Raw genomic sequence first — 15273 nt, forward strand, 5'->3', positions numbered from 1 at the left:
TGCCGTTAATCATCCTACAACCCAGAGTGGAAGCCAATGCTCAACACGTACGTACGACAAACGCCCACGCAATGCATGTAAAATCACAGATCCGCTGACTTAGACAACAGTATCCATCCTCCAACTCCTTGCCGAAAAGCTCGTTGTTCGCCAAGCTGTAGTCATGCCTGAAGAGGTATCCTCGAATACAATCAGGATGCACACTGAGTATTAGCTGAGACTCGGCAAAACCGAGCTCCTCTGTACTGCACCTCGCTGGCGCCGCTGGCGCAAACGCTTGACGATGTAATCTTCTCCCGAGTCCTCTTCAGCTTCTGACATAAAGGCATCCTAAGCCCGTGCGCCGTCCACTGTAGCTGGTTCCTCGAACTGCGCCTGTACGACCCATTGCTCGCCAAACTTTATGCCTTTGCCACCGCTGATGCCAGCATTGCGCCAGGGTCTGTTGACACCAATATCGACGATCCAGATAAGCCACTGTGGATCGCGTCCAGCACCGTTCTGGAGCGCTTTTACAAGACCTGTTCGTGGTGCACCGAGACATACGATGTACTTCGCGCGAACTTCCAGTGGCTCGCCTTCTAAGATAGAGACTTCACCCGTAGAGCCGCCCACACCCGACGGCGTTTCGACAGCGAGACAGGCTGCTCTTGACTTATTTGCCCAACCTACAATGTTGAGGACCACTCGTTGATCTTCATCGCCAAGCGCCTCAAACTCCTTGTGACGGCCAAGCAGGGCGTCTATGATGAGCTCGGGTGGTGCTTGTAGACGCTTCAGAGCTTCTTCCGTATCTCTCCATGCACGAACGGAGCCGCCAAACTTCCGGAAAAGTTCGACCTGGCGTCGGATATCCTTGTCCCAGTCTGCATTGCGTTCGAAACCAAGTAGTGCAACCATGACTTTCGGTCCACGTTGAGCAAGGTGCCGTGCTGCTGCTACGGCGCGTGCACCTCCACGGTGATTGCCAGCTAAGACGACAATGACAGGGTTGGCATTGGGATTGTCGCGTGCGAGACGTCTGCCGCCTGGATTTATCGCGGTCAAAGCAACTTCTGCGATGCCTCGTCCTGAACTCTCTGCCATGATATCCTCGTTTAGACCAAACTCCACTTCAGCAGTCTCCTCGACCGCCAGCATGGCACCAGGAGTGATAGCGAAGCACTTGCGGTTGTTTGATGTGAGACGTAAGCAGCCCTTCGCGCTCGAGTCAAGAGGTGACTCTGGTGGTGAAGCAACGCGACCCGGCCTGGGGCTACCGGTAGCGTGTGAGGATGCATAAGGTCGATTCAAGACGAACGAACGGTTGGTGCGCGGCAATACACCTGAGCCCATCATATCCAAGTCAGCCTGGACACCGCTGCCTTGCCGTGTTGGCGCCCTTTTGACTGAGGCTCTGGACATTGCACGTCTAGAGTTGCGCCCGCTGCCGAACTCATCTTCCTCTTCCTCAGAGCTTGTGTTTGTGGTACTTTTCAGCTTCCGATCTAGCACATTCTCTGTAGGATGCAGGTTCTTTCCACCGTGTGTTCCAGGCCTTGCCAGGCGATTAAAGCTGACCAGACGATCCTCATCTGCGGTTGTGTCCTCGTTCCTGATTTGATTGAACACCGTGCGCTTGTCAAATTTCGAGAGGTTGCTCTGAAAGTCGAACTCGGGCATGTCCTGGATATCTGTCGCGTCTTCTGTAGCCCAACCGTTTGTGGCTTCGAGCGCCTGCTGCCGTTTTGTCTTACGATTCGAAGCGTTTGCCGCTGCAAGACCGACTCTGCCGCCTATAACCCCGGGAGTTCTTGTCTGTGGCTGTTCGGCGGCTTGTAGCATTGGAGTGTTCCTCCAACCATTGCCTTTGCTAGTAGAAGTTAGTTTCTGTACATGGGACTAGTGGCCTCTGAATCTGAATATCACATACCCTTTCTTGACAGTCTCGACGTCGCCATTCTTCTTCTCTTGAGCAGCAAGCTCCTTCTTACGAGACTTGCCTCCTCTTCGAGTCTTTTTGCCATTGTCGTCGTTCTTCTGCGGACTGGGATCATCCATTGGCTTGCCGGTCCTGGTCTTGGTAATGCTTGCCCTTCGCGCAGCTAGCTGTCCTGTACGCGCCTCACTATCTGCCTCTTCAGCATCCGCGATGTCCAGCGACGAAAATGGGCCCTCTAGAGTGGCTGCACTCGGCTTTCGAACGTTTGTCTTCTTTGCATGGCCCACGAACGGAGACGTGTTTTTCGGTAAAGCCGCAGCGCTTGCAGCAGCTATGGGCTTGATGGGCGTGGCAGGAGCTTCCTGCGGAGGCGCAGCAACGGCAGAGCTCAACGAAGGAACTGTCGAGGTGCGCTTCCCCATGCTAAGAATCGCGGGGTCGACGAACGGCGCAGCTGGAGTTGGCTGAGGAGCGACTTGGCGGGGCGCTTGACGAGCGTTCTGGTAGACAGGTGCGCCTGTAGGCGGGCCCGACGACGGTTGGCTGATGAGATGCGGAATCTGTTGTCCGCTATGCGGTGGCGGGTGCTGAACATGGTTCTGGGGATATCGCGGGTATGCAGGAGGCTCGGATCGCGATGGAAGAGGTTGAGGAGCGGGCGCAGAGGGGGTGACTTTGATATCGGCGATCATATGTCCTTCGACGTTATACGAAGGCACACGGTGACCAGAGTTTGGGAAGAAGACTGTAACCATCAGCGCATGCCCACAAATAAACAATGCCTCCGACCAGAACGTACCATCTTGAAGCGTCAGAGTAGCCGTGTGTTGATCAACACCACTAACCACACCCAGCACGACAGCACCTGGAGGGCTCTGTAGTGTCACCGCGACCGATAAGCCAACAAAAGTGGAAGCCATATTGGCGGTGGAGGGCGCGGGCGAGGGAGGTTCTCCAAAGCCTTAGGACGAAGCGAAAGTTCCTCGGGGAGCAATATTTCCTGAAAGCCGGGCGGAAGGCAAAAATTGTTCACAGGCGACTTCGCGGGCTATCGTGAAGAATGTTGACGAAGATGCGACCCCCAGGTCAGGCGAGTTGAGGGTGGAGAGCACTCAGGTAGGAGCCCATACCCCAGGTGCACTATTTCGCGGATCGTGCTAAGGCGCTAGCGGTCAGCCACAGACCAGCCGCCAACGGCTGTTGATCTAGGGCTGCATCTTCACATGCAGGTGCTTGAACACGAAACGAGATCGCTCTTCACCAAACTGTACCGTAAACACCAAAACCTACCCCAGAGCTGTACATGAACCTCTTCCTTTCACTTTATCCAGAACGTGACCACGCATATAGCGTTAGGGTATATTACCTGGAATAGGTGTAATTCATCGAAAAGGAGTTTCTTCGCATACACTGCTGAAGCACATGAATAGGAGACAGAAGGAAGAATAATTATTGTTCATTACGCGTGTTTGTCTAAAGAAGCTTGCATCATCGCCCAAAAGCAAAGCGCATCAAATCCAGGGTATCCATACAATAATTCCATCATCACGAGTGACTTCTACGTCGTGTCAATCGCGATGTTCCAGTGTCCCATCAAACAAGCTCCCATTGGGCTACGCCCCCAAACTTGCACGAGTACGCCGTCTTGTTATTCCAAGCAGCAACGCTCATGCCACGCGCATCCTTGTCGTTGAAGACCGTAACTGCATTAAGGGAAATCTTCTGGCCCGGTGCACCGAGGTCGATGCGAGGTACGTCGAGCCACCAAGTGCGCCCGTCCGTGTTGAACGTCTTGTAGTCCGGTTTCCGCCCGTCTCTACCGGCAACGCTCAGAAGCATAACGTAGGGCGCACCCTTGCCATGGCGCGCATTGTCCCAGTGCGGACAGACCGAAGACATTTGGAATCGAACAACCGCCGGGGCGTATGGATCGTTTACTTTGATCTGTGCCTGTGATGGTTCGAATGTTCGCTCGCCAAGGCCATGTTCCTTGGAGGCGTCACCGAATATAAGAACGCGTCCACCTTGATCGTCTCGCATAAACTCTTCGTATGACATAATGCGTCCATCAGTACGGAATTGGTGAGAAGCCTCCCCCGGGTAATGCTTTAACCCAAACTCGTTGTTGTCCATGGTGAATTGGCGAGGGTTGAAGGACCGTATGTATCTGGTGGGTGTTAGTCATTAATGCAGCATCGACGAATAGTGAAATATATTTTCAAACGTACCCTTCACCACGGTTCTGACACCCAAGCGCTCCAGCTCCCCAACAGGAATCGATGAGCTTCCATTCTCCGTTGTCGATTTTGACAGCATTCCAAGCATGTGTTGATTTGTAGGGTGGCACAGCTTGTCCAGGCTCCAGAGGTGAATGGCCGTAGCCTTTCGATGCACCGGAACATACCATAGCCTCGAGACCTGCTTTCAGAGCTAGAGCAGCGAAGAGACCGGCGTACCCCTCGCATACTGCCAGGCCTGATGCGATAGTTTTTTCGGGGGTAGAAGGCGAAATGGTACCGTTGAAGAACGAATGAGCATCGTAGTCAACGTTGTGATGCAGCCAAGTGAATATAGCTCGCGCTTTATCAGTAGGTGAGGAGAATTGAGAGCACAGTTGATGAGCAAGCCAACCCACATCGGAAGAGGGGAGTTGAGCACGAGGAAACTGCGCAGCATGGTTGTCTGGTCCTGAAAAGTCCCGACACACAAGGCAACTTGCAACTGCACCTGGTTTCGGCTTGGAAGCCATGATTGCGCTGAGGTTTGGTCTTGATGACATTGGGACGGGTGGCGGTGCTCCAAGATTCGGTGCTGAGTCAGAAGAAACAGCTGCTGGCCGAGTTGAAGGCACAGGAGGAGGCGATGGAGCCTTATTGTTGAACCCCATCTCCAACGCCGATCGTCGTGGTGGCGGTGGTGCGATCGCTCTGTTGGTGCGGGAGGTGTCGTTTGAAGATTGCCTCTGTGGCAACGCTGGCACAGGCCGAGGCGATTGCTCGCGAGTGATGGACTGTCTAGGAGGGAGGGAGGGTCTTGCTGGAAGATCTTTGCGTTTTCGTTAGCCATGTTCTAGCAGACTGTCTTTGTCTGTACTCACTAGGGGTCTTCAGCTTGGGTGGCAGCGCCTGAGCTGGCACATAATCTCTTTTACTCTTCATTGCGTTAAGCGTCGCCTTGCTCTGTTTGGGGTCTTCGGGTGCTTTCTTGGCTGGCAGTGGTGGCAGCTTTGACGGATCGTAGGCTGGAGCCCTGACCTGGTAAAGTGTGCCAGTACTTCCATTGCTATGACTTGTCCCGTTTGTCTTGACAGAGCCCAGTGACAGTGTCGATATGCCCGAAGCGATGGTAGAAATCGACTCAGACGACTCGCGCTTCCTCACGCTTGGCTCGGACGCCTTGCGCGGTGCCAGTGCTGGTGATGGCCGAGGCGTACTGGCGTTGCGCGGAGGTGGGCGAGGAGGTAGCGCGGGCGAGACTTTGGGTTTTTCGGATTCGTGCACTACCATGGGCTGGTTGCCGAGTTGTCGCGCCGACGTGGGCGCATTGCTGAGGACTGGTGGGTTGTTGACTGTCTGGCGCGAGTAGGCGGGCGGGCGCGAGCTGGGCGGAGGCGGAGGCGGCTTCCTCTTAGCAGTGGAGGCATCATAAGAATACGTCGGTTTGGCTCCCGGTACAGGAGTATGCACTTCTTCGAGGTTCAATGCCGCAATCCGCGACTTGATTGACCCTTCAGCCATCGCGGTCGCGTTCTGTGGGGTGATCGACGGTCGGAGCGTCAGCTGTGGCTGGTGACGAGTCAACAGGAGCAGCGATTGATGGCGTCCGTCGACGTGCAACCTCTCCTTGCCGGGTAATGGAGAGGCTGGAAACACGGCGCTGGGGGCGGGAGGTGAGGAGAAGAAGTAAGTATGACGAGACAAGGCTTGTCCTCCCAACGGAGGCACGCCTTATGCCGGGGATAATCGCAGGCAGACGAGCACAGCCTCTGCCTTTTGGTTCGCCCTGACCCCTGTAAAGCCACATGACCCCACTTAAACCCGTTCCTGCCGATTTAAGCTTTCGCCCTCGTCTCAAAATAGTCCGGTCCGATCCAGTGGTAGACGGCTCGTGGCACTCTCACACTATGGCATGACATCAGTGTACCTTGGTCGTCGGGACTGTCATCTGTCGTCCACGGATTGGCATGTACTCACACTGGGCATGACGTCTCCGACTGCACCACATGCAATGCTGTGCACCCGTTACCCAATCCTCACCCGTGCAAGGGTTCGTGCCGTACATGTACATGCAGATGACATAAGTAGCATCAACGACATGTCTTTGAATTTTTATCATTGAATATCTCGCACTAAATTCGCTACTGTATCAAACAAGCTAGAAGTAGAACATATGGAGTCGCCAAAGCGTGCAACATGGACAGCCTACACTCCGTTCCCAACCTCTACCCAGCCGTGCCTCCCATACCCCTGTCCAGCCCATCTCTAACCTATAACACCATAGCAATTTCAACTTCTGCTCGCTCATCGCTGCACAACTGTAAGAATGACTGCGAAAAGACACTTTTACTCTTGCTGAAAGGAGAGGACGGGCAGCCGCTAAAGATACCACCCAATGATGCAATGCGAGGGCTTGCTATCCAAAACGCCAGAGAAGAGTGTGAGTGAGTTGATGTTGGAGACAACAGTAGACGAAGTGACAATCGCTACCTCTTGCGCTTCTTGCTCTTGTCAAGCGCCGTGCTCATTGAGTAACCTTCCATCGACATGTGATAGTCATGCATCGGGGGAGGCGCCATCGACGTTGCTGACGAGACTGAGTTCTTCTTAACAGAGACCCCCATGTGACGTCCGTAGCGTCCCTTCCTGCCGTTGCCTTCGTCTTCGCTGACGCATCCCTCGGCACCGATACCAGCATCTTTGCAGCGCTGGCATGGTCGTTGGCGGTCACAGCCCTTCTTGCTCTTGCGGCAGCGCTGGCAGCGTGGCTTGCTCGAGAGATCCTCCTCGTCGACGCCAAGCTGATGCTGGAAGTTCAAAGACGCATTAGAAGCCTTGCGTGACTGTGAGGGGAGAGAGGACGGAGACAATGGAGTCTTGCTAGTGCCATTGACCTTGGACTTGCTCTTAGAGACGGCACGAGGCTTGCTGGGCTTGCCGGACTTGCTTGACACGGAATGGGCCTTGATGATACCAGAGTGCACACGATGGCCGTGTTCTCCTGACATCATCTCATCACTGTGACCCTTGAAAGACTCATCTCGGTCGTCTTCGTAGTCCTCACCGCTACTCTCAGCCTCATCGTAAACACGAGTGTGGTCGTTCATTGCCCGAGCCATGTTGTACGCGAGAGGAGGAAGCTCACTCTCGTCCTCGCTACCGTCAGCGCTCTCGTCGCTTGAAGATGCTGCGGCTTTTCCGCTAAAGGCATCATCGAGCGTGGAAGTGGAAGTACGACCATGGGTGGAGAAGTTGGACGCATCACCCAAGCGCATGAGCTGACGGGCGACATCCTCATCAGAGATGACACTGATACTCGCAAGAGTGGTGTCAGGGGTAGGGAGCGCTCCACCGCTGCCAGAGTAGCGATAGTGGGAATGCTGCGCTGAGCCGCGCGCCCGAGACTTGTACCCCTGAGCTTGATTGCTCGATGTAGAGTAGGGTGTGACCAGTCCTTGAAGGTATGAACTGTCACCCTGACCATAACTCTGCGGCGAGGGCAGCGGATGCGAGTATGAGAATGTCTGCTGATTGACAGAGTATGGCGAGCCAGCAGTGTTTCCGCTGATACGTCGCTGAGGGGATACGGACGACTGTGAAGCAGTCATGGGGACTTGAGGCGGTACGAACAGAGGCAGCTCCTATGGAAGGAACGAGTGTCAGACTAATGCACGATACATGCCCACTGTAGGTACTTACCGAGCTGTCGAATTTTGCACGCTTGCGGCGGCCACCTTCAACAATGTTATCAACGCTGATCTCAGCGCTCGCCAGTGGCTCTTTCCTCGAGCGTCGCGAGCTGCTGACAGAGCCATGCTCCTCGTCGCTGTCACTGTAGCCGTCGCCATTGGCGTCAGCGAAGCTCCCATGCGAACTGTTGCCGCGACTCTTTATGGACGGTCGCATGCGCTTGCTGACTGAAGCGCTCCTCCGCCCACGTCCTGGGTGTGGGGAGTGGCTCTGGCGTGCATGGCGGGACCCCGCTCTCGAGCCCTGGTGGTGCTGGATGGGTGGGAGCATTTGGAAGGCTTCGTCGAGGTGGGGTCGCGCGCGACGAGGCGAGATGGTCTGCTGATGGGGGTCGGGAGAGTATTCATCAGCATCGAGAGTCTCTGGTGAGACTCGGACGTAGACGGTCATGCCGTGTTCGAAGTTCTCGAAGCGCGCAATCAGCGTGTTGCCGTGACGGTCCTCAAAGATGACGCCTCGACGCTCATACAGACCATAGAAGTTCTTAACTGTGGTGATGATGGAGTCTGTTGTATCGTGAGGGTATATGTCTACTCGCATGGGTAGTCGGGCCTTGTGGGCTGGAGACTGGGGGAGCAGCAGCTCGAAGCTGACGTGCTTCTTGGGCGTCTGCTTGGAGGGCGACATGGACTCATGCGCAGAGCCCGTCTCGGTGCTTGGGTAGACGTCCATGATGCCAGAGTCTTCCCTCTGGGGCATCATGTCGTAGCCAGATACGGGATGCATGGTGTCGTGGTGTCGGCCCGCTAGGAGCTCTTCCACCTCAGGGCAGCGCTGTGCGCCAGCAACCCGCGGTTCCGCAAGCATATTGGAAACTTGCATACCAATGTCTCGGATGCTGAGAGTGTGTTCCAAAGCCCCTAAAACGAGCTTCTGTATGTGTAGGTGGCTGAGGGGCGCACCGATGCTGCCGGTGTCGCAAGGGCTTGGGACGAGAGGCGGTCGGGGAAGGATAAACGGGCGTCGAGCCTGGAAGGCGACATGTTAGCAGATGGTCGCTGATGAGGCTCGATGGCATGTCGGGTGCTCCTTGTCCTGTTCCACGGCGCCTGTGCTGGGCTGGAGGCGGTTGGACGACTCGTCACCGCTGGCCCTTTGCGGACTACAGGGAGGATGTGACGACAGCGCGGAAGACCCAGGGGCGGCGTCGCAACCAAGTGTAGAGCCCAACTCGGTCGCAAGCGCCTATGGAGACATGTACATACCAACAGTGATGTCTACAAAGCCAGATGGGCAGTAGATGCTTCGATCCGGTTCCGTGAGTCTACCGCCGCTGGCTGCGGATGGCAGGTTAGCGACCCGAATGCGCAGAGCAGGATTGACTCTATCTGAGCGCCAGAGTGCGATCTCAGAGGGATCGGGAGCTTGATGGGAAGGTTGGAGGCTTACAAGGAGGAGGTGGTGTGGGACTGAGGAGAATGGTGTGGAGGGTGGGTTGCAGATGAGAGATGTCGCAAGCGAACTACAGAGACACCGACTAGGACCACGCAAGGTCACGACGCACTTTCCAGATGCGCTTCGAACCACGAAATGGCGGTCGCCTTTGCATTCACAGTCTCTTGGGATCAAATTTGTATCGTCGAGTGCGTCTAAACAGTACAGCGCATCCTCCCTGCTGCATATATGCGATTGCGCCTCCATTGGTAGCTAGCATATACACTACCGCAAAGAACAGCCCACCCTCACTCACGCAAAAGGGCTGCAACGGTACTGCAGCTGGGAGATGCCCTAGTCTTCATCCCATCTTGTGTGCTTGTCTGCGAAGTCGAAACATGGGACAACTCGGCGGCAGCCATGCGCCCAATGGTTGAATCAGACTAGAATGCATGCCACAGGACAACTCAATCGCTTGTCGACTACACATGCGCAAGAGAGCCGATCTCAACAACGTCAGACATGGCCAATGGGCGGGTACGCTGCTTGTCGTCGAGACCATGCATACCCTCCATGTGAACAGGAACAGGACGAGCTTTAGCACCCTGATACCCCGTCTACCCTTCTCGAGCACGTAAGGGTCCTCGAATACCGCATTCCGGGTCGCCTTCACACACAATTCTAGTCAGAATGCTAAGGAAGCTTCCGGTCCCGAAAGTGGGTGAAGCGCTGTGGATTCGTTGGCAAGTGGTGCCGGGCGTCTATTGGAGAGATCTCCGTGCGACAATCAATGCCACACACCTGCTTCCGTAGTTCCCCTTTGCAGACAACCGTCCCTGAATGAATCGCCACAAGATTTCCTAGAGGCTCGTGCTACTTATGAATTACGCGACCAAGGAATTATGTCTACATGTGCTCCCGCAATCGTCTGATGATCTCGGACCCACACTATCATGACGATGGTAGCGCGAAGCCCAGAAATCAGTCCGCGGATAGTCTACACACCCGCTCTGGTGTGGAAGCCATGTTTCGACCGGATTATGGCCGTCTGTTATCTTGCTTCCAAAATTCCGACCCTGCATGTGCACCAGCGATCATGGCAAAGGTACATACGTAGCGCGGCATGCGACTTCGCGAATCCGTGGCTTAACGCTCGGACAACCACTTTAACTGATGAGGGGTCGATCAAGAACTGTATGTCTCCCGCACTTTGCGCAAAGACGTTTCAGTAGGGATCCTGGTCGCGGACCTTTTCGAAAGACGTTGTGCGCATTTTTGGCTCCATGCGATCTCGCTACGGATGTCATCGGTCCACACAGTTAGTCGGTGAGGCTCTCGGCCTATACAGCGCCGCGGGGACAAAGCAAAGGAAAGACGCGATAACAGCGCCGGTTTCAGGGCATCCAACGTTCCCCAGACGCAGTACATCTCTCCATACTGCCTGGGACAACGGCAGCGCAACAAAGACAAGCGTAGGCTGCCGTTTGATATCTGGCGGCAGTGCACTGATCGACAGGCTGTGGGCGCCCGACAGCGGATCGTGTCTGCGAGTTCCAGACCACCTTTGTGATCGCGACCACATTTGAGGCCATCCAAAGCAATTGGAGGATGACTCTACATGTTGTTATGGCAATAGAACAGGTAAACAAGATGTTTAGAACAACTCGCTGTCGGGATATCGCCACGTGAGCTCGCGTGGTGTAGCTGACTCATCTTCAAATTGACGCGTCGAACCCAAGGCTTTGGCGGGGTACGTGTATCTATCGATGCAGGTGTTCAAAATGGCTGAAATTGCTCCAAGGTCCTCCAAAATAAGTATTGATACTTTCGACCAGTTCTTGATGCATCATCTCTAACAAGTACGTGGGCGCATTGCAAGGTCGTCTTTGTGATGGGATTTGGGATACGCGTTTCGGCTATGACGTGAGCCCCGGAAGCGTCTTCGGGAAAGAGCGAACCGTGCACCATCACTAGGCATGTCGGGTTAGCGGCCAGCATCCCTGTCCCAGAGCTACAGTAAATAAACATTGGATCTGAACGCGCAGAAGCTCCAAGCTCCCATATAAGTTTACAAGCTCTTGTTGTCGTCAACACCACTCCTCGTGCCATCCGACATCGTCGACCCGCCTATCTCATCGCCGCCAACTTAGATGGAGAGTTTCTTTATATCGACCACTGTTTTGTAGCGCTCGACTTCCGCTGCCCCTATCGTCCACTTCGCAACCGTCGCTGTCATCAAAACATACATTCCGAGACTATTGTCATAACCGACACACTGAGAACATAATGGACGCAAAGGTAAGCTCTCTCCCTCTCTGCTTGCCTTTGATTAGGCGCGCAACCCTGCCTGACGCGTTGCGAGGTCGGCGATGCCACTTCATCTTCGTGCATATCCGGGGTCACCCAGACTGTCTTCCCTCGACATCCGCTGACAGATTTTTCTACAGCCACAACGCCCTGCAAGGGCTCTCCGTGTACGCGACGAGAACGCGCTACCCCAATTACCAGCTGGAAAGGCTCTGCACTCGCGCGGAAAGTCAACACCAGCACTATCTACACTGATGCAGGTCGGAGGCATCAAGGCGGCCGCAGCCAAGCGGACCGTGTTTGGCGATGTCAGCAATACTACACGGCAGCCTGTAGCAAAGGATGACATGCAGGTCACCGGAAAGAAGAAGGGCCTCGAGGTGCTCAAGGAAACCTCTGCCGTCACAGTCAAGGAAATCACGAAGCCTGGTGCATTAGCACGACCGGCGCAACGCCCTCTAGCAAACGTCATAACAAAGACCAACGCGTCAATCGAGACAAGTGAAGTCGCGTCTGCTGTTCCCAAGCATGTCAACGCCAACCAACCGACGGCCGACGCCCGCAAAGTCCTGTCCAAGAAGTCCTCCACAGCTGTTTTCAAGGAGCCGCAGCCAGAACCCCTTAGCGACACAACTCTTGTAAATGTACCTGCTCGCCAACCTCTCCTTACCCAGCCATCTTCATTTCCCAACGTGGACCGTGCCCCAGCACAGTCCCAGCAGGCAGCGACCATCCCTGAAGAGGAAGAGAAGACCGAGTCAAAAAATGGGGCGGACGACAGGTACGAATACCTGGATGCGTTAGAGGAGCAGGCGCGCGTCCTGGAACAAGAACGCAACGAAGAGCTTGCCAAGGTCAACGACCTCGACCAAGAAGAGTACTGGGACGAGGAGGAAGATGAGGAGTACTATGATGCCGACGGCTACACTACTGCTCGTTCTCTTCGATCGCGTGGCGACAACACGACTGGTGGTGTTACCCTGGTCCTTGCGCCTAGGATCACTGCAAAGACAAAACGCGAGCTAGAGGCTGCTAAGATATTCGTCGAGGCAAATCGGAGTGACGAAGATGTGGAAGACGAGCAGTGGGACACCTCCATGGTCGCTGAGTACGGTGATGAGATCTTTGAATACATGCACTCTCTTGAGGAGCGCATGAAGCCAAACGCTTCTTACATGGATCACCAGGCCGAGATACAATGGTCGATGCGATCAGTATTGATGGACTGGCTTGTCCAGGTCCACAACCGCTTCACCCTTCTTCCGGAAACACTTTTCCTCGCTGTCAACTATGTCGACCGTTTCCTCTCATGTAAGGTGGTCTCACTCGGCAAGCTGCAGCTGGTCGGCGCCACTGCTCTCTTCGTCGCTGCCAAATATGAGGAGATCAACTGTCCTTCAGTGCAGGAGATCGTATACATGGTCGACGGTGCTTACACTGCCGACGAGGTTCTGAAAGCTGAGCGCTTCATGCTTAGCATGCTTCAGTTTGAGCTGGGTTGGCCCGGCCCAATGAGCTTTCTCCGCCGCATCAGCAAGGCAGATGACTACGACCTGGAGACTCGTACTCTATCAAAGTACTTTTTGGAGATCACCGTTATGGATGAGCGCTTTGTCGGTTGCGCTCCCAGCTTTCTGTCCGCTGGTGCTCACTGTCTCGCTCGCTTCATGCTGAAGAAGGGTGACTGGGTAAGTTCATATCGTCTGTACACGTCACCAAGCCATGCTAATATTCTCCTAGTCGCAAGCACACGTACATTATTCTGGATACACATTGACCCAACTTCGCCAACTCATAACGGTAATCCTTGAGTGCTGCGACAATCCCCAGAAGCACCACGCTGCTGTGTACGAGAAGTACACTGACAAGCGCTATAAGCGTGCTTCCATCTTCGTAGAGGCGGAGGTCTCAAAGGGCTTCTCTCTGCCCTTTGTGTCTAGGGACAGCCTGGCGAGCCAAACATGGAGGCGAAAGTGAATACACTTGTCTCCATATGGCTCTGACTTGACTGTGTTCTAACGTGGCTCAGGGTTCGTGCGACAGCGCAACTCCCAGAGGTCACCCACCAGCACCCACCAGTCAAGAGTCCGGCAGTACAAGTCAACCGGTTTGCCGCGACTCACCATCAGCATCAACATGGTCACCATCGAAATCTTCTCCATTCTTGCTTATTGTTCACGGATACACGGCGCTTTGGCGGCTTCTTGGAACAGGGTCAACATCAGCAATCTTCCCAGTCTACATCAGTCCAACCTTCGTTCGGACACCCGGCGCATGGAGTTTACGGTTATCCGGCCTAGGTCTTTTCATTCTCCGTCAATGCTCTTTCCCGTCACTGGTCCTCTACTCTCGTCACTGTTCTCATGCAGTTGGTAAACTTCCCTTCGACTGTATTTACTTCCATTGGAAAGCGTTTCCGGATCCCCATCACGATGAAACGAGGTCATGACCCGCTCATATTAGTTTAATTCTCTCACTTCCGCGGTATCGCGCTTATGGTGGCGGTTCTTTTTCCCTTTCCGTTTTTGTCGCTCCTCTTTGGCCGGGTCTCAGCGGTCAACCTTCGACGCACAGGAGTTTACATGGGCATCGCACTATGTGCGTATGGGTTTTTCTATTTGCGTTTTGCCTGGCACAATGAAGTTCTTAGTTTGAACTTTCCTGTAGAGTCAAGAAAAGCGTTTAATACTTGCAGCTTCAAACAGTGCCTATTTAAATGATGAGTGTGAGACCCTACGGTGAAGAGATATGAGGCTTAGGGCTTGTGATCAATCGTCAATCTTGATGATTGTATTTGTTTGGCGGGCACCTCCTCAGCTGGGCTTGAGAGAGCTTCGGAGGATATGTCTAAGCCTGCGCTGAATGTCTTGATAGCTCCACATACACATCCTACTATCCTCCATCATTGAGTCTGCGCCAGCGAATGCGCCCTACAACTCAGCATTCGGGTATCTCAAACGTGACTGCATCATTCTTATCCCGCTGTCGCTTTTCCAACCCCCAACCAGCCAATTGCGCCCTTGCTTATGCCGAATTCTGTTTGTTCGAGAAACTGTGGTATACTGATCATTGCGATGCTCCTTCCGCTGGTGCGATCAAGACTACTGAGTCACCTGGTCTGCCGTCAGCCTCGATCCAATTGCAGACACCGTGTACATCTCCTACCTCTTACGAACAGCATCTCGCTCTGCTTCTTGACCGTCCGTACGCGGGGCTCCTGCTCGTCATCCTCTTCCTCTGCAATATATATGGTTTCTTCTACGTCTCCGAGAACGAGGTTGCAATGCGAGTCGTATGCCTGAACACCGTGTCAGCTTGGCCGTCTAGGTATACGAGCTACAGCTTTGCGACTTACATGTAGTCTGCCCTTTAGCTCGCGGTCGCCGCGCAGTTTTACAATGACAACTTCGTCAATGCAGAGGCGCACAAGGTCGAGGGGCTCGTTGGTCTCTTCTTTTTCGTCCATGGCGGGCAGCGTGTCGTGGAAGCGATTCGTGGTGTCGAAGCTACGAGCGCCTCCGCAGTGAACTTTGGCAAGAGCGATCGTCTTGGCGGAAGCGGGGACTAGCGTGCACGCGAATCTAGTGGTGGGCTGGTAGGCATTGCGTCAGGGCCCAGCCCCATCCAACATTTCTGGGTTGTCCTCAACACCACAGTTTCCGCCGCTCAACCATCAATACTAATCCGTTCGTTTCAACTTTACCG

At 54.4% G+C, this 15273-nt stretch overlaps 5 protein-coding genes across 5 annotated transcripts; 1 reads left to right on the plus strand and 4 right to left on the minus strand.

Annotated features, from left to right (window-relative positions):
• Nucleotides 1-330: 330 nt before the first annotated feature.
• Nucleotides 331-2841, minus strand: J4E82_003094 (uncharacterized protein; the record flags this gene model as incomplete). Its single annotated transcript, XM_051729384.1, has 3 exons — nt 331-1852; nt 1913-2666; nt 2721-2841. 3 exons carry the CDS (start codon nt 2839-2841, stop codon nt 331-333), a joined length of 2397 nt encoding a protein of 798 aa, XP_051590768.1.
• Nucleotides 2842-3514: 673 nt separating this feature from the next.
• Nucleotides 3515-5658, minus strand: J4E82_003095 (uncharacterized protein; the record flags this gene model as incomplete). The annotated part of the gene is made up of 3 exons (XM_051729385.1): nt 3515-4088; nt 4150-4966; nt 5019-5658. The coding sequence occupies 3 exons, from the start codon at nt 5656-5658 to the stop codon at nt 3515-3517; spliced, it is 2031 nt and encodes a 676-aa protein (XP_051590769.1).
• A 965-nt stretch (nt 5659-6623) lies between these two features.
• Nucleotides 6624-8694, minus strand: J4E82_003096 (uncharacterized protein; the record flags this gene model as incomplete). The annotated part of the gene is made up of 2 exons (XM_051729386.1): nt 6624-7778; nt 7837-8694. The coding sequence occupies 2 exons, from the start codon at nt 8692-8694 to the stop codon at nt 6624-6626; spliced, it is 2013 nt and encodes a 670-aa protein (XP_051590770.1).
• A 2853-nt stretch (nt 8695-11547) lies between these two features.
• J4E82_003097 (uncharacterized protein) lies at nt 11548-13545 on the plus strand (the record flags this gene model as incomplete). Its single annotated transcript, XM_051729387.1, has 3 exons — nt 11548-11559; nt 11709-13256; nt 13309-13545. 3 exons carry the CDS (start codon nt 11548-11550, stop codon nt 13543-13545), a joined length of 1797 nt encoding a protein of 598 aa, XP_051590771.1.
• A 1089-nt stretch (nt 13546-14634) lies between these two features.
• LSM3 (U4/U6-U5 snRNP complex subunit lsm3) lies at nt 14635-15034 on the minus strand (the record flags this gene model as incomplete). Its single annotated transcript, XM_051729388.1, has 3 exons — nt 14635-14681; nt 14734-14866; nt 14924-15034. The coding sequence occupies 3 exons, from the start codon at nt 15032-15034 to the stop codon at nt 14635-14637; spliced, it is 291 nt and encodes a 96-aa protein (XP_051590772.1).
• Between the last annotated feature and the right edge of the window lie 239 nt (nt 15035-15273).

This window comes from Alternaria postmessia (genome assembly GCF_024291825.1).
Source record: "Alternaria postmessia strain BMP 2775 chromosome Unknown scaffold_13, whole genome shotgun sequence".
NCBI classification, from domain to species: Eukaryota; Fungi; Ascomycota; class Dothideomycetes; order Pleosporales; family Pleosporaceae; genus Alternaria; species Alternaria postmessia.